The sequence below is a fragment of the Pistacia vera genome, unplaced genomic scaffold (genome assembly GCF_008641045.1).
Source record: "Pistacia vera cultivar Batoury unplaced genomic scaffold, PisVer_v2 Contig25, whole genome shotgun sequence".
Lineage (NCBI taxonomy): Eukaryota > Viridiplantae > Streptophyta > Magnoliopsida > Sapindales > Anacardiaceae > Pistacia > Pistacia vera.
In genome coordinates, this window is record NW_022196057.1 from 18,617 (window position 1) to 38,222 (window position 19,606).

General features: G+C 34.2%; 2 protein-coding genes across 2 annotated transcripts; both read right to left on the reverse strand.

Moving 5' to 3' along the window:
* Positions 1–87: 87 nt before the first annotated feature.
* Positions 88–2,325, reverse strand: LOC116132186 (5-methyltetrahydropteroyltriglutamate--homocysteine methyltransferase 1-like). Its single transcript, XM_031417845.1, has 6 exons — positions 2,205–2,325; positions 1,958–2,124; positions 1,761–1,866; positions 1,372–1,622; positions 1,078–1,279; positions 88–730 (listed from the first exon to the last, which is right to left on the reverse strand). Exons 2-6 carry the CDS (start codon positions 2,035–2,037, stop codon positions 362–364), a joined length of 1,008 nt encoding a protein of 335 aa, XP_031273705.1. The 5' UTR covers positions 2,038–2,124; positions 2,205–2,325; the 3' UTR covers positions 88–361.
* Positions 2,326–2,442: 117 nt separating this feature from the next.
* On the reverse strand, positions 2,443–19,212 carry LOC116132200 (5-methyltetrahydropteroyltriglutamate--homocysteine methyltransferase-like). Its single transcript, XM_031417862.1, has 8 exons — positions 19,073–19,212; positions 18,636–18,998; positions 18,462–18,549; positions 17,544–17,671; positions 17,029–17,420; positions 16,804–16,941; positions 3,089–3,125; positions 2,443–2,482 (listed from the first exon to the last, which is right to left on the reverse strand). Exons 1-8 carry the CDS (start codon positions 19,204–19,206, stop codon positions 2,443–2,445), a joined length of 1,320 nt encoding a protein of 439 aa, XP_031273722.1. The 5' UTR covers positions 19,207–19,212.
* Between the last annotated feature and the right edge of the window lie 394 nt (positions 19,213–19,606).

Here is a 19,606-nt window from a genome sequence, read left to right on the forward strand (position 1 = left end):
CTGCCCTGGGCCGGGGATTTTACATCCCTAGGTAGTCTTTTAAGCCTCTGCCCCAGATCAGAAAAGTAAAGTGGTACCAACACGAACTGCACAGTCCAGCCTCAATATGTTATTTCCATTCCTGAATTTCCAGGTATTCATTCAACACAGTATAACCATGCAAATATGGTAAAGACAAAATAGCTTCATAAACAAGAAAATCGAGGTAATAATGGTCCAGATACAAGTAGATAAACATAAACATCATCTACTAAAAATAGAAAAATTAACTCAAAAAGAAGCCGGCACATTATTCAGTCTTTCTCGCAGATGAACTCCCGTCTCTATATATAAAGATATACTTTTATGCCACCTTTTCAACTCACTTGGCACTTGCCAGCTGGGTACGAAGAAGCTTGGCAGCAGCAACCATGTTGCTAAGCGCAGGCTTGACTTCAGAATACTTGCGAGTCTTAAGACCACAGTCGGGGTTTACCCAGAGGATGTTACTCTCAAGGACTGCAAGCATTTTGTTTATGCGTTCAGCAATTTCTTCTGAGGAAGGGATCCTCGGCGAGTGAATATCATACACACCAGGACCAATTCCAGCACCATACTTCACTCCCTCACGGAAGACAGAGAGAAGCTTTTCATCTGATCTGGAGTTCTCAATAGTTATTACATCAGCATCCATGTCTATAATTGAGTGGATGATATCATTGAAGTGTGAATAGCACATGTGGGTGTGGATCTGTCAAAATTAACAATAATATGGTTAAGATGATACTTATTTACTCACTCATGATGAATACATAAACAAATGTGCACCTCCACAAATACAGCTCCAAAACAGCATGCTGTGTTTTGAAAAACTAAAAAAATAAATAACACGTTTATCCTGTGCTCAAGCAGAATGTTGCACATAAATTTTCACTAATAAATTCTGTAATTTTCAAGATGGAAAATGTCTGTTATCACCTTTGTCAACATGACCTGAATATTCCATGAGTATACAAGCAATATAGAAAAAACCATTCGGGTAATCAAGCACAGACATAAGACAAGTAACATTAAGCAGCTAAAGAATTAAAGATGAACCTGGGTAGTGTCTTGTACACCACAGTTAGTAATCCTGAAGGAGTGCACAGCCCATTTTAGATAAAATTCTTGCTCAGACTTCCTGAGAGGCAAACCCTCTCTTAAAGCAGCCTCATCAATTTGGATGACAGTAATACCAGCTTTCTCAAGATCCTCAACCTCATCCTTGATTGCCAAAGCAATTTGATAGCAGGTCTCAAATCTAGAAAGAGGAAACACATAACAAAGTTAATGAGCCATTTGAAAAATACTAGAAACTGAGTGTTGTAACAGTAGTTGGGTTACTTTTCTCACCTGGGCTGGTCATTTCTGACAAAGGACCAGTTCAAAATGGTGACCGGGCCAGTAAGCATTCCCTTCATTGGCCGCTTGGTCATACTCTGGGCCATTGAAGACCAGGGTACAGTCATGGCCTTTGGGCGGCTTACGTCACCATAGATAATAGGAGGTTTAACACAACGCGAGCCATAAGATTGAACCCAGCCATTCAAAGTAAAGGCAAAGCCAGATAGTTGCTCACCAAAGTACTCAACCATGTCATTCCTCTGCATGGCCAAGATATACAAGTGAAAAAAGAGACAGACAGACAGACAGACGGAGAAGAAGAATTTGATATCTTATTTCTGCAGCAAGTACAGCTCCAGTGGACATATTAAGTTGTTCTACTTAAAAATTTAACTCACCTCTGGTTCTCCATGAACCAGAACATCAATGTCAAGCTCTTCCTGGAGCTTGACAACTTTGTTAATTTCCTCCTTGATAGACTTGATATAGTCATCCTCAGAGATTCTGGAAATAAACCACAACAAGTTACATAATAAACAAACAGGAATTGTGAAAGAGTTAGACAAAACACAACATGAAGAGCAATAAATCTCACTTCTTAGCCTTGTACTCGCGACGCACTCTTCTAAGATCCATAGTCTGTGGGAAAGAACCAATAGTGGTGGTAGGAAGCATCGGAAGGCCAAACTTCTTCTGCTGAGCACCCAGCCTGGCAATTACATTAGTGGCTCGGCGGTGGTCAGAACCCTTCAAACCATCAGCCTAAACAAGAAAGAACAAGTAAGCACAAGTCCAAGAAAATTTAGAAATGTGAAAGAAAAAATAGTTTCGTAATCACTTACAGCCTTTTGGACAGTCTCATTTGTCACCCTTGGGGACGATTTTCTAGAAGCTTGAGCTGCAGCGTTAGAAGAGAAGTAGGCCTGGAGAAAGAAAAAGATGCAATGAAGCACTTAGAAGGATTCATACAACAAAAATATAAAAATAAGAATAAAACTAAAACTTCACAGCAACAGTATGCTACCCCTCCACTCTCTGAATCTAAAGGAATTAACAATAAATTCTAGGGATACAGAGAACTCAAGCCAACAGATAGCAAAAGTTAACTTCTTGGACACACCTGAAGAGGAATGAGTCATTCAGTTACAGAGTCAAGAATTCCACCATCCATAACTAATTAGGCTTTCACAGTGCTAACAAAAATGGCTGATGTTGTGTGCATGCATTCACGAAGAAAATATTTAAAAAGAATTTATAAAAAGTAACCTAGAGATGAAAATTATGTTTTAGTGTTGGGGGAATATCATATTCACATGAGAGAATGACATCAAACTCTACCTCTCAAAGTATGTAAAACATGCACAATGAAAAACATATCAGGCAATGAATAGAAAAATGTATAATGGCTTGGTTTCTTTTGTTAAGAGAAGATAAGACAACAAAGAATCAGCTTCATTTTCTTGAAACCCTCAAAACTTCTACTTCGTATATCTCAACATATATAAAACATTGACCCAAAATCATACTTTTGACTCATTCAAAGAGTTTGATTGCTACAAAATTATCTCTCAAGCCTTTGATGGGCAAAATGTATAGCAGTAAACTTACGAACAACATTCTGTATATGTTATAGACTATTTCAACCATTTAAATAATAAAAGCACATATTTAAAAAAAAAAAAAAAAAAAAAAAAAAAAAAAAAAGAGAGAGAAAAATCCTTGTGGCAGAATGCAGTACTCCTCCTTGTGCCCAGACAATGCCTTGGCCAGAGCATTTACTTCAACTTTTCTGCGCTGCAAATGCCAGCCGGACTTGATTCCATCATCAACTTAGTTTCATCACTAGATCAAATGCTGTGTGGAGAGTGAGCAGGATGTTGAGACTACAAGCTTATCTGCAGAACCAAATAGCTAGAATATTAAAACCATTAAGGAAAAATAAATCATAATTGCAATAGTAAATGAGTGCAAGAGAAAATACCCTTTCCGACAATGCCCTCAAGAGTCTGCAGGGTAGTGAGGGAAGAAGCAAGATCATTAGCCCAAAGTTCCTACCATAACCAATCCAGCAAAGAGATATTGTCCAAAGGAAATCCACCTTTACTAATTCAAGTGTCTTTGTCCACGAACCAGGTCAAACCCGTACCCAGTGACACCCTTCAACGAGTTGAGAGTTTTGTATGCCTCAGGAGTAACATCAGCAAAGTATGTCTCAATTAAGACATTCAAACCAGACAGAGATGACTCCAGCTCAGAGTAAGCATTAGTAAATGCTTCTAATTGATGAGAATCAAGAAATCCATCACAAGAGTTGGCTCATCAAACTGAATCCAGGTAGCCCCAGCAGCCTTCACCTCAGCCACAACTCCCTGCCAGGTAAATAATTCATATGGATCAATCAAAGAAAGAAATGCCTACTAGGCAAAATGGCCATGCTGACTCAAATCAAGCATATCTAAACACTGATAAACATTTTTCTCACATGACTTACTTGTAGACAGGAAGAATCTTGCTAATAAGGGAAAGAAGAGAAAATGATTTCTCCACACCTTTGCCGGTTTAGACAGCCACAAGTATGAGACAGGGCCTACCAGGACAAGGAACTGTATCAACTCCAAGCTGCAGCAGAAAAAGCAAACAAAAAGAAACTTATTGAATCAAGAAATGCATAGATATTAAGTAGAGATATTTATAAACTCAAAACACCATTAATCATTTGATATACTGCAAGAAAAATCCCTTAATTAAAGGTCATAGCACTCAGAATGAAAATCAAGTGATGCAATCCAACAGTTGATCATTAGACTAATTTACAAAGGTTATTCAATTAGGCAATATCATCAAGTTCAAAAGTATTGTTGTTAATTCTCAGCTTCAAGCAATTAACCATTAATATGAACCCTTGTATATTTCATTTAGTTGAGTTTATGCATACCCCAGAACGAAAAATTCATTTTGATTTAACAAAACTATAATTGGACTTTCAATTTATAGTATTTGATCATTTTTTAGTATACAATTATGTAACAGTACTGGGACTCATCTTTATCACCACTTTTTTCAAGAAAATTAGATCATTAAAAAACATAACTCTTTTCAACTTTTTTTCTATTTTTTTTTTTTTAATTGGGTTTATTTGTAAACCATTTTTAAATATAAATAATGAAAGTCAAAAGCAGTAAGATGGTTGTACACGGAAGGCAGTAGATTATAGAACAGACAGAGCAAAGAATGATAAAAAAAATAAAGTGGTTTAAAGTATAAAACTAAAGGAATTTTTAATTGAATCGGCAACAAAGTTTGTATTCGGTGAGTGGATAAAGATTACTATGTTATACTATCAATCCTCAATCATGTAATAATACAATATCAATAGATCTAAGCAAGCTTACGGCTTTGGCCTCCTTATATTCGTGACAGCCTTGTGAGAAGCATATGAAAACTTGATTTCCGGTCCCATTCAGGCACAATATAAGGCTACAGAAACCAACCATAAACACATGAAAAATTACCCAGAAAACAATAAATTTTGGGGAAAAAAATTATTAGTTTCACTACTTACTAGGTGGTATCAAACCACTTGGTCATTTCATAGCTGGAACAGAAGCATTACCCCCTGCCATTGAAAAATAGACATCGAAACCAATCTCACCACCATTCCAATTATATCTGGAAGGAACAGCGCCCAACATAGCAGTGGTATCCAACACTTGATCGTAGTATGAAAATGTGTTACTGGGGATGAATTTAATTCCGACTTCGCCATTTGTTTCCAGACGGACGATCTGAGATCAGCCGCAACTTCTGCAAATCACGGCGGTGTCTCTGCCGTCCCAGAACGATTCTAATGCAAACTTCAACTCTCTCTTTGGCCCATACGAGGGTACCCAACAATATGGGAGGCCATTGCTCTTATAGATCTATCAACAAAATCAAAATTATAAGAAATGAATGACATTATATGTAGTTTTTCAATAAAGAAATAGGATATAACCTGAAAGAGAAACGAGCCGTGTGAGAAGTGAAGCGGAGTAATGAAGGGGAAAAGGAGAAAGTAGAGCGAGTTGTGAGAGATATGGAGATGGACACTCTTTTATAGGGGAAGAGAATTGGCTCATTTATACTCTTCTCGAGATCTAAATCTTTAATATGCTCTTTTAATTTTTATTTTTCGGTGGTGGGGGTTTTCTCGGAATGGTTAGGTTAGGAGAAGGACCATTATTTGATGTGCATATTTCGGCACTTGCTTTTTAATTGATTCTTTGTTTTTCATTAATTTTCTTAGATAGATTTATTGAGACAAATCTTCAATTTCATTCAACTCATCATAAGGTCACATTGCCATTGGTCAAGTTGGCGGACAAGTGTTGGTTACATAATATCACTAACACTATTTCACGACTTATTTAGGGGGTGTTTGTCTAAGCTATAAGTGATCAAACTAGTTTATAGTTCTAAAATTAAGCTGACATATTTGTTTATAACTTTTTTGATAAGGAGCTAAAGCCAAAAAAAATAAGTTAAGAGTTTTTTTTTTTTTTTTTTTTTTTTTTTTTTGCTTACAAGTTAGTTTGACCAAGTATATACTACATTATCCTGTTTAATTTTAAAATTCATAATATACCATTGTTAATGTAGTACCCTTTTTAGTCATTTTATAAAAAAATGTACTTATAGCCACATTTACTAAACACACAACTACTATCAGTCCTTTTAAGTAATTTAACCAAACACATAATTGCTTAAAATTTCAATGCTTATAAGTTATTTTCATAAACTCAGACAAATACCCCTTAAACAAATGGATACACATAATGGTCATTTTGTGGCTGGCTTAAAATGGGACACCTTATTCCCTGAAATTCTTCTACAACTCTTTTCCCCTCTTAATTTCATACCATATCAACTTCATTACCATCAAGGGAAGTATTTTCCTAAAACTCTTTCTATTTCACTATAAAAGGATGTTATACAACAAAAAAAAAAATCTCATATTAGAGCATCCCAAATGAAACCTGATAACAACCTATATTCTTTTCTAACCCTATATTTCGCAACAACTTTGTATTTATGAAGGAAGCAACGTTGCAATCAAGGAAGACTCTAGAAACCCTAATCCAAGGGTAGAACGGGAAGGTCAGAAAGGCAAGATTGTAATCTTGTGTTTGGCAATGTCTGAAAACCGGACCGGGAGCCGACCGGCCAAATGGCCGGTTCTCGATTCGAACGGTTTGACGGTCCGACTGACCGTGACGTCAGTATACTGGTTGAAGCTGCATATCTACAACAGCACCCCTGGTTTGGAAACTATCAACATTTACCCTGCGTTAATGTTTGTTAATGCGTCCTGACATTTGAGTATTTGGCACTGTTCAGACATTACAATGAGTAAACTGCCCATAGTTTTTGTTTATTAAAATAATAACTAAAAAAATAAATAAATATATCTTTAAAAGACCATTAATTCCAAATCAACAAATACTAGCAAAAATTAATGAAAATTTTAATTAATAAAAAATATTAATTAATAATTAATCACAAATCATTCAAAATAACGCCACCCATCTTCACTATCCTTCGTCTTGTCTCTTCCATGGAAAGCTTCTACTGAAAAATCTTCCTCTCTACCACTTTCCTTACAATAGTTGGATATTTCATAAAACCAAATAACAACACACAATTAATAATCGTAATCAAATCACAAACCCACAGCATAGAATAACAAAAAAACGATACAACCTTTCCTAACATCAGAGGTTGAAGCTGGCAGACGGCAGCTACGACCGGTGGCATATGGCAGCTCGTAGATGGCGGCGACGGCAACAGATGTGAAGGTTGAACGTGAAATCTGAGCTGAAATGACTTATCGGACAGTAGCCATGGAGATGGTGATGATTGAAGAGTTCACGTTGAAGACTAGAAGACTGGAAGTTGAAGAATGAAGCGTGAAGCAGAGTAGAGCAGACTGCAGACCGAAGACTGAAGACTGAAGAGTGAAGACGTGAGGCGCTGAAGCTTAGCTGAAAGCTTGAAGGAGATCTGACTCCTGAGATCTCGAATGCAGGACACGAAGAGGAGGACTAGACTGGAGAGTGGAGGAGATCGTGAATGGCAATAGCAAACGACAAACCAGATGAAAAAGTGAAAAGTTAAAGAAGGGAGACGGCTCTATATCAGTGTATCTGTAGCTCAAAAGCAAATTAAAAATGTGTTTTTTAATAAAAATTTGAGGGTTTGGTTAAGTTTGACAGTTTGACTTTTTATGTGTGCGCATGTGATGTTTTGAATTTTTAAATTTTTTTTTATTTCATGTGTAAACCGGAAATGTGTGGACCGAAAATTTGTTAAATAACGGTTGGACCGTCGGTTTGCTACAGTACGACGGTCCAACCACGGTTTGAAACGGTTTAATGGCAAATCCGTGTATTTGCCTCTTTAAACCGGAAATGCAAGCGGGTGGCGTTCCGACCAGTTCGACCGTCCGGTCCGGGCCGGGTTTCAGAACCTTTGTGTTTGGTGCAAATTTTGAAATATATTATTAAAAAGCACATGTTTGTAAATAATAAAAACATATGATGATACAAATGAAACTTTTCTTCAAGTTAATATATATATATATATATATAATACACCTTATATAGTTGTTTTAGGTGAGTTAACACACAAAATTAAGATAAGCATTAGATATACTCTATGATTTGAATTTGAATCCATGAACCAAGCTCAAATCATGAACGGAGCTTGAATCCAAACAATAACTCTATCCCAATTATAAGGGTTCTTGAAATCCCAATAGGCTTCTGAATCCGCAAGCAAAATATCATATCCACGACTAAATAAATTCCAAAAAAACTTCTGAAGTTTTTACTAATAAACTACTGAAAAATCTGTAATATGACAAACCTATTCATGAAAGGGTTCTGTTGGTATCATTTTGCTAAAAAAATCATGTTATTATAGTTTCGTTTTGATTTTAATTTTACAAAAAATGATTGTTTTCTTATGGCAGCCTATAAATTCCATAAATGCATTATATATATATTCAATAGCTACCCATACTTTGAATTAAAAAAAAACAATAAATTCATATGTAAAACCATTAAAACCTTCCAATTTGTATTTGTAACTATATATCTTACTACAATTTTCTCATCCATTAAAATATATTTTGTTCTAAAATAATTTAAAGAATAATAAAAAAGGGCTTATGAGATAATAATATATCCTATTACAAATCTTCTTCTTCCATTAAATATCCTTTTATTCTAAGAATAATTTGAATAGCATACAAAAAAATAAGGTTATGAGATAATAATAGGGTGTCAAAAGTAGCTGTAAAGAATTGGAAATTTTTTAAGAATTAATTACACAGTCCTCCCATGAGGTTTCAACATTCGCATGTGCATAGAAAAAATATTTAGGTTAACACAAATGCCTGTTTCTTTAACTTCCTTTAGGGTTATTTCCATTACACCTCCTTCAACGTAAAAATTTGCAAATTACCCCTTATATTTGTTACTTACTCCTTCTACCGTTAAGTTTTGAGGTTAAACTAATTGAGAGAAAGGCAAAAAACTGAAAATTAAAATATTTTGCAAAGTAAAAATAAAAGACTGAAAAAAAAAAAATATACTTTTAAAATATATGTTTTTAAATTGAGATCAATAATAATTTTTTTTTAAAAGAAAAAAGATCTTCAATTTTGATGATCTAAGAATGGTGGTTTCGGAGATCTCTAATCGCCTAAACCTCTTTTTTTTTTTTTTTTTTTTTTTTTTTTTTAAAGAAAGAAATTCTTTAAAAAATAAGACTAAATCTTAAGTATATTAAAAAAAAAAAAAAAAAAAAAAACTTTCTAAATTTTTATATTATTTTATATTTAATATATGATTTGATATTTTAACATATAAGGTCTATCTTAAGCTTCTTCCATTACATATAAAAAAACAACAGTTACCCCCTTAAACATTAAAAAAAAAAAAAAAAAAAAAACAACAACAACAATTACCCCCTTAGTTAGCCATTTTTGAAGGAAGTTAAAGGAGAGGCGTGTATGTGTTAACCTAATAATCTTTTCTATTCATCTGTAAAAGGTTGAAACGTCAAGGAGGTTTATGTAATTAACTCAATTTTTAATAGTTTATTATATGGATAAATTTATCATTATAAAATTTATTAAAAAGTGAGGCTTCTTTAGTCCATTAGTATAATACCAATAGATCCACTCTAAATATAGTACTAGTTAACTCATAATATGCATGGTCCAAGACATGGATTTTAGTTCATTATACTAAAGTCTAAAGGTCCAAAATTGTACTAGTAAATTATATGATTGATAATAAGAAATTTATATAAAAGAAATAATAAGGGTCGTTTGGTTTATTATTTCAAATACTATTCCCAAAATAACTATTTGTTTAATTATTTAGGAAATATTATTATATTTTTTTTAATTTTTTAGACCCCTTATGTTTATTAATTTAATTAAACACCCCTAGAAAAAAGTTTAAAAATTAACAAAAATACTCCCATCCACCCATAGTTGCCAGATTTCGGCAACTACAGTCAGTGGTAGCCGAAATCTATCACAACGGCCTACAAACGACCGAAACTGGCTGATAATTCGTCGATCTGGCCGTTGTTGACCGACAACAACGGCCATATCTTTGGCCGTCCCTGACGAGCAGATATGGTCTTTTGCGGCCGTTGACGGCCAGATCTGGCCTTTCCGGCCATATCCGTGGTTGATCTGGTCGGAAAATGCCAGATCCGACCGGTCTGCGTCGTAACGTCAGATTCCGACGATGGTGACCGAAATTTGGCACTATGGGTGGATGGGGGTGTTTTTGTCATTTTACAAAAAAAATTATACACTGGGGTGTTTAGTTAAATTAGCAAACCTGGGAGATTTTTTAGTTAATTTTTAAATTTTACCTCATAATAATCACCATATTCAACTATCCAACATTATTTTCAAAATCCTATCCAAAAAAACAAACCAAACGGATCCACTGTTGTCCATTTGGCAATAGATCTACATGTGTATCCTTATAGAATACTAATAATCGGAGTTAGGTGAAATTACCGTTTTATTCTATTCCATATAATCTTTATTAAATGAACTTATTCATCAAATACTTAGCCAAGATTTGATTATCCAAGCATTTATAAATCCTTAAGATGATATTCATTTCTACAATAAGATGTATGAATTCCATATATACAAACATACGTTTACACTTTAATAAACAATTGCTTTTTCATCATGCATGAGGACAGGAGTTTGGTCTGATATATTGGAAAGGTAAAATTAGGGGTGGACAGAAAAACTGTAAAACCGTACTGAACCGTGAAATTGTACGATTCATTATGGTATAGTACAATAAAAGTTTTTAGCCAAAAAAAATCGTTCATTTTTTTCTAAGAACCGTACAGTTTTCGGTTCTTGGTTTATTTTAACAGAAATATACCAAACTGTTTATCTTTTAATTTTTTTTCAGAATACCCCCAAAAAATATCATAAACCCCCTAAATGTCCAAAAGACCCCTACAAATATCAAAAAGCCCCCTACAAATATCAAAAAGCCCCCAATAAAAACTGCAAAATTGAATCAGATTCACACCGTACCAATTTTTAAACGTAGAGGGTATGTTATGGTATGGTTTCTTTTTACAAATTTTTTGTACGGTACGATTGAGTTCAGCCAAAAAACTGAACCGTACCACGTGTCCACTTCTAGGTAAAATTACCTCTACCTTGATCCATCACTTATGTCCCACAACCAAAAAATTTTGGGTATAAATTAAGGAAGAACACGTCACCCGAGAGAAAGAGATTCACAACTTGGTATTCTCGACCCTTGATCCTTGAGAATACAAAGACATTCATCTCCTCTTTAGAATAGTAAATAGTTCATTTATGCACTAAACTACAAAAGACTTTTGTGAGAAAAAATCACTTCATCGAGCGTCAGAAACGACGTGCCAGTAAACACCTTTCCTAGTCCCTTTTTGAATCAAGTTATTCTTTCGTAGGCACTACAACCCACGATTTAAAGTTAACCATTCTAGCCCAAGCATTCTGAGAAATTTAATTTTATGGTCAGACCTCCCAAGTTTGTATTTTAAAAACTGACCGTAAAAATATTTTATAATTTTTTTTTAATTTAGAAAAACTGACGTGGTACACTTAAGATTCATTAAACATGTAAAATGAGTTAAACTGAAAAGATTTAAACATATGTAAGTAATATTATAATTAACAGAAGTTTGTTTAAATTTTGAAAATTAAAAACGATCCCCACCCTTCAAAATCGTTTAATTGAGCCAAATACCCAAAAAAGGACCAACGAACACCTTTGATTTCTCTGCCATTTCTGGCGAAGAAAGTGCCATATTTTTGGCAAATATTCGATCCTAAAGCTTCCTTACACAAAATTATGACTGATATTCACAAAGAGGAGGAAAACCTAACCCTACTCCAAATCCTAGACTTCGGCGGTGACGGCAGCTCAAAGGCTATCCAATAAGACGCTTCGGTGGATCATCCGATGAGTGAAGTGGTCCAGAGGCAGAGGAGACAACGACGACACAAGAATAAAGAGAAGAATCGGAAAGCGGTTCTGAAGAGGAGGACACCGGTGAAGAAAGGGTACATTTTTTACTTGTTGTTTTGAATTTGATGAGAAATTTTGGGAATATGTAGTTGGTTTTATTGTTATGGTGGTTGTGGAGTCTTGTCGAGCAATTGGCGGGCATCGGGGGAGTGACTTTGTTTGGGTTCCAGAGGATGGGGGAAGGTAAGGGAGGCCGTAGGGAGGTTGTTTGTGGGAGGTTGGAGGGTTGGGGATGGCAGGAGGTGGCGGAATAGGGGGGCTAAAGGGCTGCCCTGCATATTGTAGGGCTGGCCACGCATAGCTGTGCGCACGCTATTGCAGGGCAGCCCTCCAACCTCATGGAATATGCCACAATTGCCTTTGTAGGGCTTGCATTGGCTTCCCCGGTCCTCTCGAGGCCAAAAACACCCACTCCCCGATACCCTCGAAGCCCATATCCCCCAAATTGGCGGCCTATTGATTGTTTTGGTTTTTTGGTTAGGTTAGGAGAAGGACCATTTATTGATGTGCATATTTCGGCACTTGCTTTTAATTGATTCTTTGTTTTAATCATTAATTTTCTTAGATATGATTTATTGAGCAACAAATCTTCAATTTCATTCAACATTCATCATAAGGTCACATTGCCATTGGTCAAGTTGGCGGACAAGTGTTGGTTACATAAATACACTCAAACTCTATTTCTTACGACTTTATTTAGGGGGGGTTTGTCTAAGCTTATAAGCTGATCAAACTAGTTTATAGTTTAAAATAAGCGACATTTTGTTTATAACTTTTTTTAGCTTATAAGTTGAGCATAAGCCAAAAAAAATAAGTTAAGGGTTTTTTTTTTTTTTTTTTTTTTTTTTTTTTTGCTTACAAGTTAGTTTGACCAAGTATATTACTACATTATCCTTGTAATTTTAAAATTCCATAATATACCATTGTTTAATGTAGTACCCTTTTTAGTCATTTTATAATAAAATGTAATATAAGCCACATTTTACTAAACACATCAACTAATTATCAGTCCTTATAAGTAATTTAACCAAACACATAATTGCTAAAATTTCAAATGTTATAAGTTAATTTTCATAAACTCAGACAAATACCCTTTAAACAAATGGATACACATAATTGGTCATTTTGTGGCTGGCTTAAAATGGGACCCTTATTCCTGAAAATCTTCTACAACTCTTTTCCCCTCTAATTTCATACCAATATACTTCATTACCATCAAGGGAAGTATTTCCTAAAACTCTTTCTATTTCACTATAAAAGGAGTGTATACAACAAAAAAAAAAATCTCAATTAGAGCATCCCAAATGAAACCTGATAACAACCTATATTCTTTTTAACCCTATTATTTCGCAACAACTTGTATTTATGAAGGAGCAACGTTGCAATCAAGGAAGACTTAGAAACCCTAATCCAAGGGTAGAACGGGAAGGTCAGAAAGGCAAGATTGTAATCTTGTGTTTGGCAATGTTCTGAAAACCGGACCGGGAGCCGACCCGGCCAAATGGCGGTTCTCGATTCGAAGTTTGACCGGTCCGACTGACCAGTGACGTCAGTATACTGGTTGAAGCTGATATCTACAATCAGCACCCCTGGTTTTGGAAAAATCAACATTCTACCCGCGTTAATGTTTGTTAATGCGTCTGACATTTGAGTATTTGGCAATGGTTCAGACATTACAATGAGTAAACTGCCCATAGTTTTTGTATTATTAAAATAATAACTAAACAAAATCATAAATATTCTTTAAAAGACCATAATTCCAAATCAACAACTACTAGCAAAATTAATGAAAATATTTAATTAATAAAAAATATTAATTAATAATTAATCACAAATCATTCAAAATAACGCCACCATTTCATATCCTTCGTCTTGCTCTTCCATGGAAAAGCTTTACTGAAAAATCTCATCTCTACCACTTTCCTTACAATAGTTGGATATTTTCCATAAAACCAAATAACACACAATTAATAACGTAATCAAATCACAAACCCACAGCATAGAATAAAAAAAACGATACAAACCTTTCCTAAAATCAGAGGTTGAAGCTGGCAGCGGCAGCTACGACCGGTGGCATATGGCACAGTAGATGGCGGCAGACGGCAACAGATGTGAAGGTTGAAGCTGAAATCTGAGCTGAAATGACTTATCCGGCAGATCAGCCTGGAGATGTGGATGATTGAGAGTTCACGTTGAAGACTAGAAGACTGGAAGTTGAGAGAATGAAGCGCTGAAGCAGGTAGAGCAGACTGCAGACCGAAGACTTGAAGATGAAGAGTGAAGACGTGAGGCGCTGAAGCTTAGCTGAAAGCTTGAAGGAGATCTGACTCCTGAGATCTCGAATGCAGGACACGAAGAGGAGGACTAGACTGGAGAGTGGAGGAGATCGTGAATGGCCTAGCAAACGACAAACCAGATGAAAAAGTGAAAAGTTAAAGAAGGGAGACGGCTCTATATCAGTGTATCTGTAGCTCCAAAGCAAATTAAAAATGTGTTTTTTAAAAAATTTGAGGTTGGGTTAAGTTTGACAGTTTGACTTTATGTGTGCGATGTGATTGTTTTGAATTTTTAAATTTTTTTTTTATTTCATGTGTTAAACCGGAAATGTGTGGACCGAAAATTGTTAAATAACGGTTGGACCGTCGGTTTGCTACAGTACGAGGTCCAACCACGGTTTGAAACGGTTTAATGGCAAATCCCGGTTATTTGCTCTCTTTAAACCGGAAATGCAAGCGGGTGGCGTTCCGACCAGTTCGACCGTCCGGTCCGGTCCGGGTTTCAGAACCTTGGGGTTTGGTGCAAATTTGAAATCAATAATATTAAAAAGCACATGTTTGTTAAATAATAAAAACATATGTTTATTGATACAAATGAAACTTTTCTCAAGTTAATATATATTAATTATATAATACAACCTATATATAGTTTTTAGGTGAGTTAACACAACAAAATTAAGATAAGCATTAGATATACTCTATGATTTGAATCTTGAATCCATGAACCAAGCTCAAATCAGAACGGAGCTTGAATCCAAACAATAACTCTATCCCAATTTATAAGGGCTTCTTGAATCCTCCAATAGGCTTCTTGAATCCGCAAGCAAAAATCATATCCACGACTAAATAAATTCCAAAAACTTCTGAAGTTTTTACTAATAAATACTGAAAAATCTGTAATATGACAAACCTATTCATGAAAGGGTTCTGTTGGTATCATTTTGCTAAAAAATCATGTTATTTAGTTTCGTTTGTTGATTTTAATTTTACAAAAAATGATTGTTTTCTTATGGCAGGCTATAAATTCCATAAATGCATATATAATTACAATAGCTACCAATACTTTGAATAAAAAAAAAACAATAAATTCATATGAAAACCATTAAAAACTTCCAATTTTGTATTATTTGAACCTAATATATCTTACTACAAATTTTCTTCATCCATTAAAATATCATTTTGTTCTAAAATAATTTAATAGAATAATAAAAAAGGGCTTATGAGAATAATATATCCTATTACAAATCTTCTTCTTCCATTAAATTATCCTTTTATTCTAAGAGATAATTTGAATAGCATACAAAAAAATAAGGTTTATGAGATAATAATAGGGGGTCAAAAGTAGCTGTAAAGAATTGGAAATTTTTTAAGAATTAATTACACAGCCTCCCATGAGGTTTCAACATTCGCATGTGCATAGAAAAAATATTTAGGTTAACACAAATGCCTCGTTTCTTTAACTTCCTTTAGGGTTATTTCCATTACACCCTCCTTCAAAGTAAAAATTGGCAAATTACCCTATAATTTGTTACTTACTCCTTCTACCGTTAAGTTTGAGGTTAAACTAATTGAGAGAAAGGCAAAAAACTGAAAATTAAAATATTTTGCAAAGTAAAAATATAAAGACTGAAAAAAAAATTAAAATATACTTTTTAAAATATATGTTTTTTTAAATTGAGATTCAATAATAATTTTTTTAAAAGAAAAAAGATCTTCAATTTTGTGATCTAAGAATGGTGGTTTCGGAGATCTCTAACGCCTAAACTCTTTTTTTTTTTTTTTTTTTTTTTTTTTTTTTTAAAGAAAGTAAATCTTTAAAAAAATAGACTAAATTTAAGTATATTAAAAAAAAAAAAAAAAAAAAAACTTTCTAAATTTTTATATTATTTTTTATATTTAATATATGATTTGATATTTTAACATATAAGGTCTATCTTAAGCTTCCTTCCATTAACATAAAAAACCAACAGTTACCCCCTCTAACATTAAAAAAAAAAAAAAACAACAACAACAATTACCCCTTAGTTAGCATTTGAAGGAAGGTAAAGGAGTGGGGTGTATGTGTTAACCTAATAATCTTTTCTATTATCCGTAAAAGGCTGAAACGTCAAGGAGTCTATGTAATTAACTCAATTTTTAATAGTTTATTATATGGATAAATTTACATTATAAAATTAAAAAGTGAGGCTTCTTTAGTCATTGTATAGTACAATAGATCCACTCTAAATATAGTACTAGTAACTCATAATATGCATGGTCCAAGTCATGGATTTTAGTTCATTATACTAAAGGTCCAAAATTGTACTAGTAAATTATAGATTGATAATAAGAAACTTAAATAAAAGAAATAATAAGGGGTCGTTTGGTTATTATTTCAAACACTATTCCTAAAATAACTGTTGTTTAATTATTTAAGAAATATTATATATTTTTTAAATTTAATTAATTAAACATCCCTAGAAAAAAGTTTAAAAATTAACAAAAAAATCTCCACCCACCAGTTGTCAGATTTCGAAAACCCCGGTCAGTGGTAGCGGATATTATCAAAATGGCCAGAGCATTTACTTCAACTATTTTCTGCGCTGCAAATGCCAGCCAGGACTTGATCTCATCATCCAACTTAGTTTCATTCACTAGATCAACTGCTGTGTGGAGTAGTGAGCAGGATGTTGAGACTACAAGCTTATCTGCAGAACCAAATAGCTAGAATTATTAAAACCATTAAGGAAAAATAAATCATAATTGCAATAGTAAATGAGTGCAAGAGAAAATACCCTTTCCGACAATGCCCTCAAGAGTCTGCAGGGTAGTGAGGGAAGAAGCAAGATCATTAGCCCAAATGTTCCTACCATCAACCAATCCAGCAAAGAGATATTTGTCCAAAGGAAATCCACCTTTTACTAATTCAAGTGTCTTTGTTCCACGAACCAGGTCAAACCCGTACCCAGTGACACCCTTCAACGAGTTGAGAGTTTTGTATGCCTCAGGAGTAACATCAGCAAAGTATGTCTCAATTAAGACATTCAAACCAGACAGAGATGACTCCAGCTCAAAGTAAGCATTAGTAAATGCTTCTAATTGATGAGAATCAAGATCCATCACAAGAGTTGGCTCATCAAACTGAATCCAGGTAGCCCCAGCAGCCTTCACCTCAGCCACAACCTCCCTGCCAGGTAATATAATTCATATGGATCAATCAAAGAAAGAAATGCCTACTAGGCAAAATGGCCATGCTGACTCAAATCAAGCATATCTAAACACTGATAAACATTTTTCTCACATGACTTACTTGTAGACAGGAAGAATCTTGCTAATAAGGGAAAGAAGAGAAAATGATTTCTCCACACCCTTTGCCGGTTTAGACAGCAACAAGTATGAGACAGGGCCTACCAGGACAGGAACTGTATCAACTCCAAGCTGCAGCAGAAAAAGCAAACAAAAAGAAACTTATTGAATCAAGAAATGCATAGAATATTAAGTAGAGATATTTATATAACTCAAAACACCATTAATCATTTGATATATACTGTCAAGAAAAATCCCTTAATTAAAGGTCAAAGCACTCAGAATGAAAATCTAAGTGATGCAATCCAACAGTTGATCATTACACTTAATTTACAAAGGTTATTCAATTAGAGCAATATCATCAAGTTCAAAAGTATTGTTGTTAATTCTCATGCTTCAAGCAATTAACCATTAATATGAACCCTTGTATATTTCATTTAGTTGAGTTTATGCATACCCCAGAAACGAAAACTTTCATTTTGATTTAACAAAACTATAATTGGACTTTCAATTTATATGTATTTGATCATTTTTTAGTATACAATTATGTAACAGTACTGGGACTCATCTTTTATCACACTTTTTTCAAGAAAATTAGATCATTAAAAAACATTAACTCTTTTCAACTTTTTTTCTATTTTTTTTTTTTTTATTGGGTTTATTTGTAAACCATTTTTAAATATAAATAATGAAAGTCAAAAGCAGTAACATGGTTGTACAAGGAAGGCAGTAGATTATAGAACAGACAGAGCAAAGAATGATAAAAAAAAATAAAGTGGTTAAAGTATAAACCAAAGGATTTTTTTTAATTGAATCGGAAACAAAGTTTGTATTCGGTGAGTGGATAAAGATTACCTATGTTATACTATTCAATTCTCAATCATGTAATAATACAATATCAATGGTATCTAAGCAAGCTTACGGCTTTGGCCTCCTGATATTCAGTGACAGCCTTGTGAGAAGCATATGAAAACTTGATTTCCGGTCCCAATTCAGGCACAATATAATGGCTACACAAACCAACCATAAACACATGAAAAATTTACCCAGAAAACAATAAATTTTGGGGAAAAAAATTATTAGTTTCACTACTTACTAGTTGGTATCAAACCACTTGGTCATTTCCATAGCTGGAACAGAAGCATTACCCCTTGCCATTGAAAAATAGACATCGAAACCAATCTCACCACCATTCCAATTATATCTGGAAGGAACAGCGCCCAACATAGCAGTGGTATCCAAAACTTGATCGTAGTATGAAAATGTGTTACTGGGGATGAATTTAATTCCGACATTCGCCATTTGTTTCCAAATGGACGATCTGAGATCAGCCGCAACCTTGTGCAAATCATCGGCGGTGCTCTTGCCGTCCCAGAACGATTCTAACGCAAACTTCAACTCTCTCTTTGGCCCCATACGAGGGTACCCAACAATATGGGAGGCCATTGCTCTTATAGATCTATCAACAAAATCAAAATTATAAGAAATGAATGAAATTATATGTAGTTTTTCAATAAAGAAATAGGATATAACCTGAAAGAGAAACGAGCCGTGTGAGAAGTGAAGCGGAGTAATGAAGGGGAAAAGGAGAAAGTAGAGCGAGTTGTGAGAGATATGGAGATGGACACTCCTTTTATAGGGGAAGAGATTTGGGCCATTTGGCTCATTTATACTGTTCTTGAGATCTAAATCTTAAATCTTCTCTTTTTAATTTTTTAATTTTTATGTGTTTTTGGTGGTGGGGAGTTTTCTCGGAATGGTTAGGTTACGAGAAGGACCATTTATTTGATGTGCATATTTCGGCACTTGCTTTTTAATTGATTCTTTGTTTTAATCATTAATTTTCTTAGATATGATTTATTGAGCAACAAATCTTCAATTTCATTCAACATTCATCATAAGGTCACATTGCCATTGGTCAAGTTGGCGGACAAGTGTTGGTTACATAAATATCACTCAAACTCTATTTCTTACGACTTTATTTAGGGGGTGTTTGTCTAAGCTTATAAGCTGATCAAACTAGTTTATAAGTTCTAAAATTAAGCTGACATATTTGTTTATAACTTT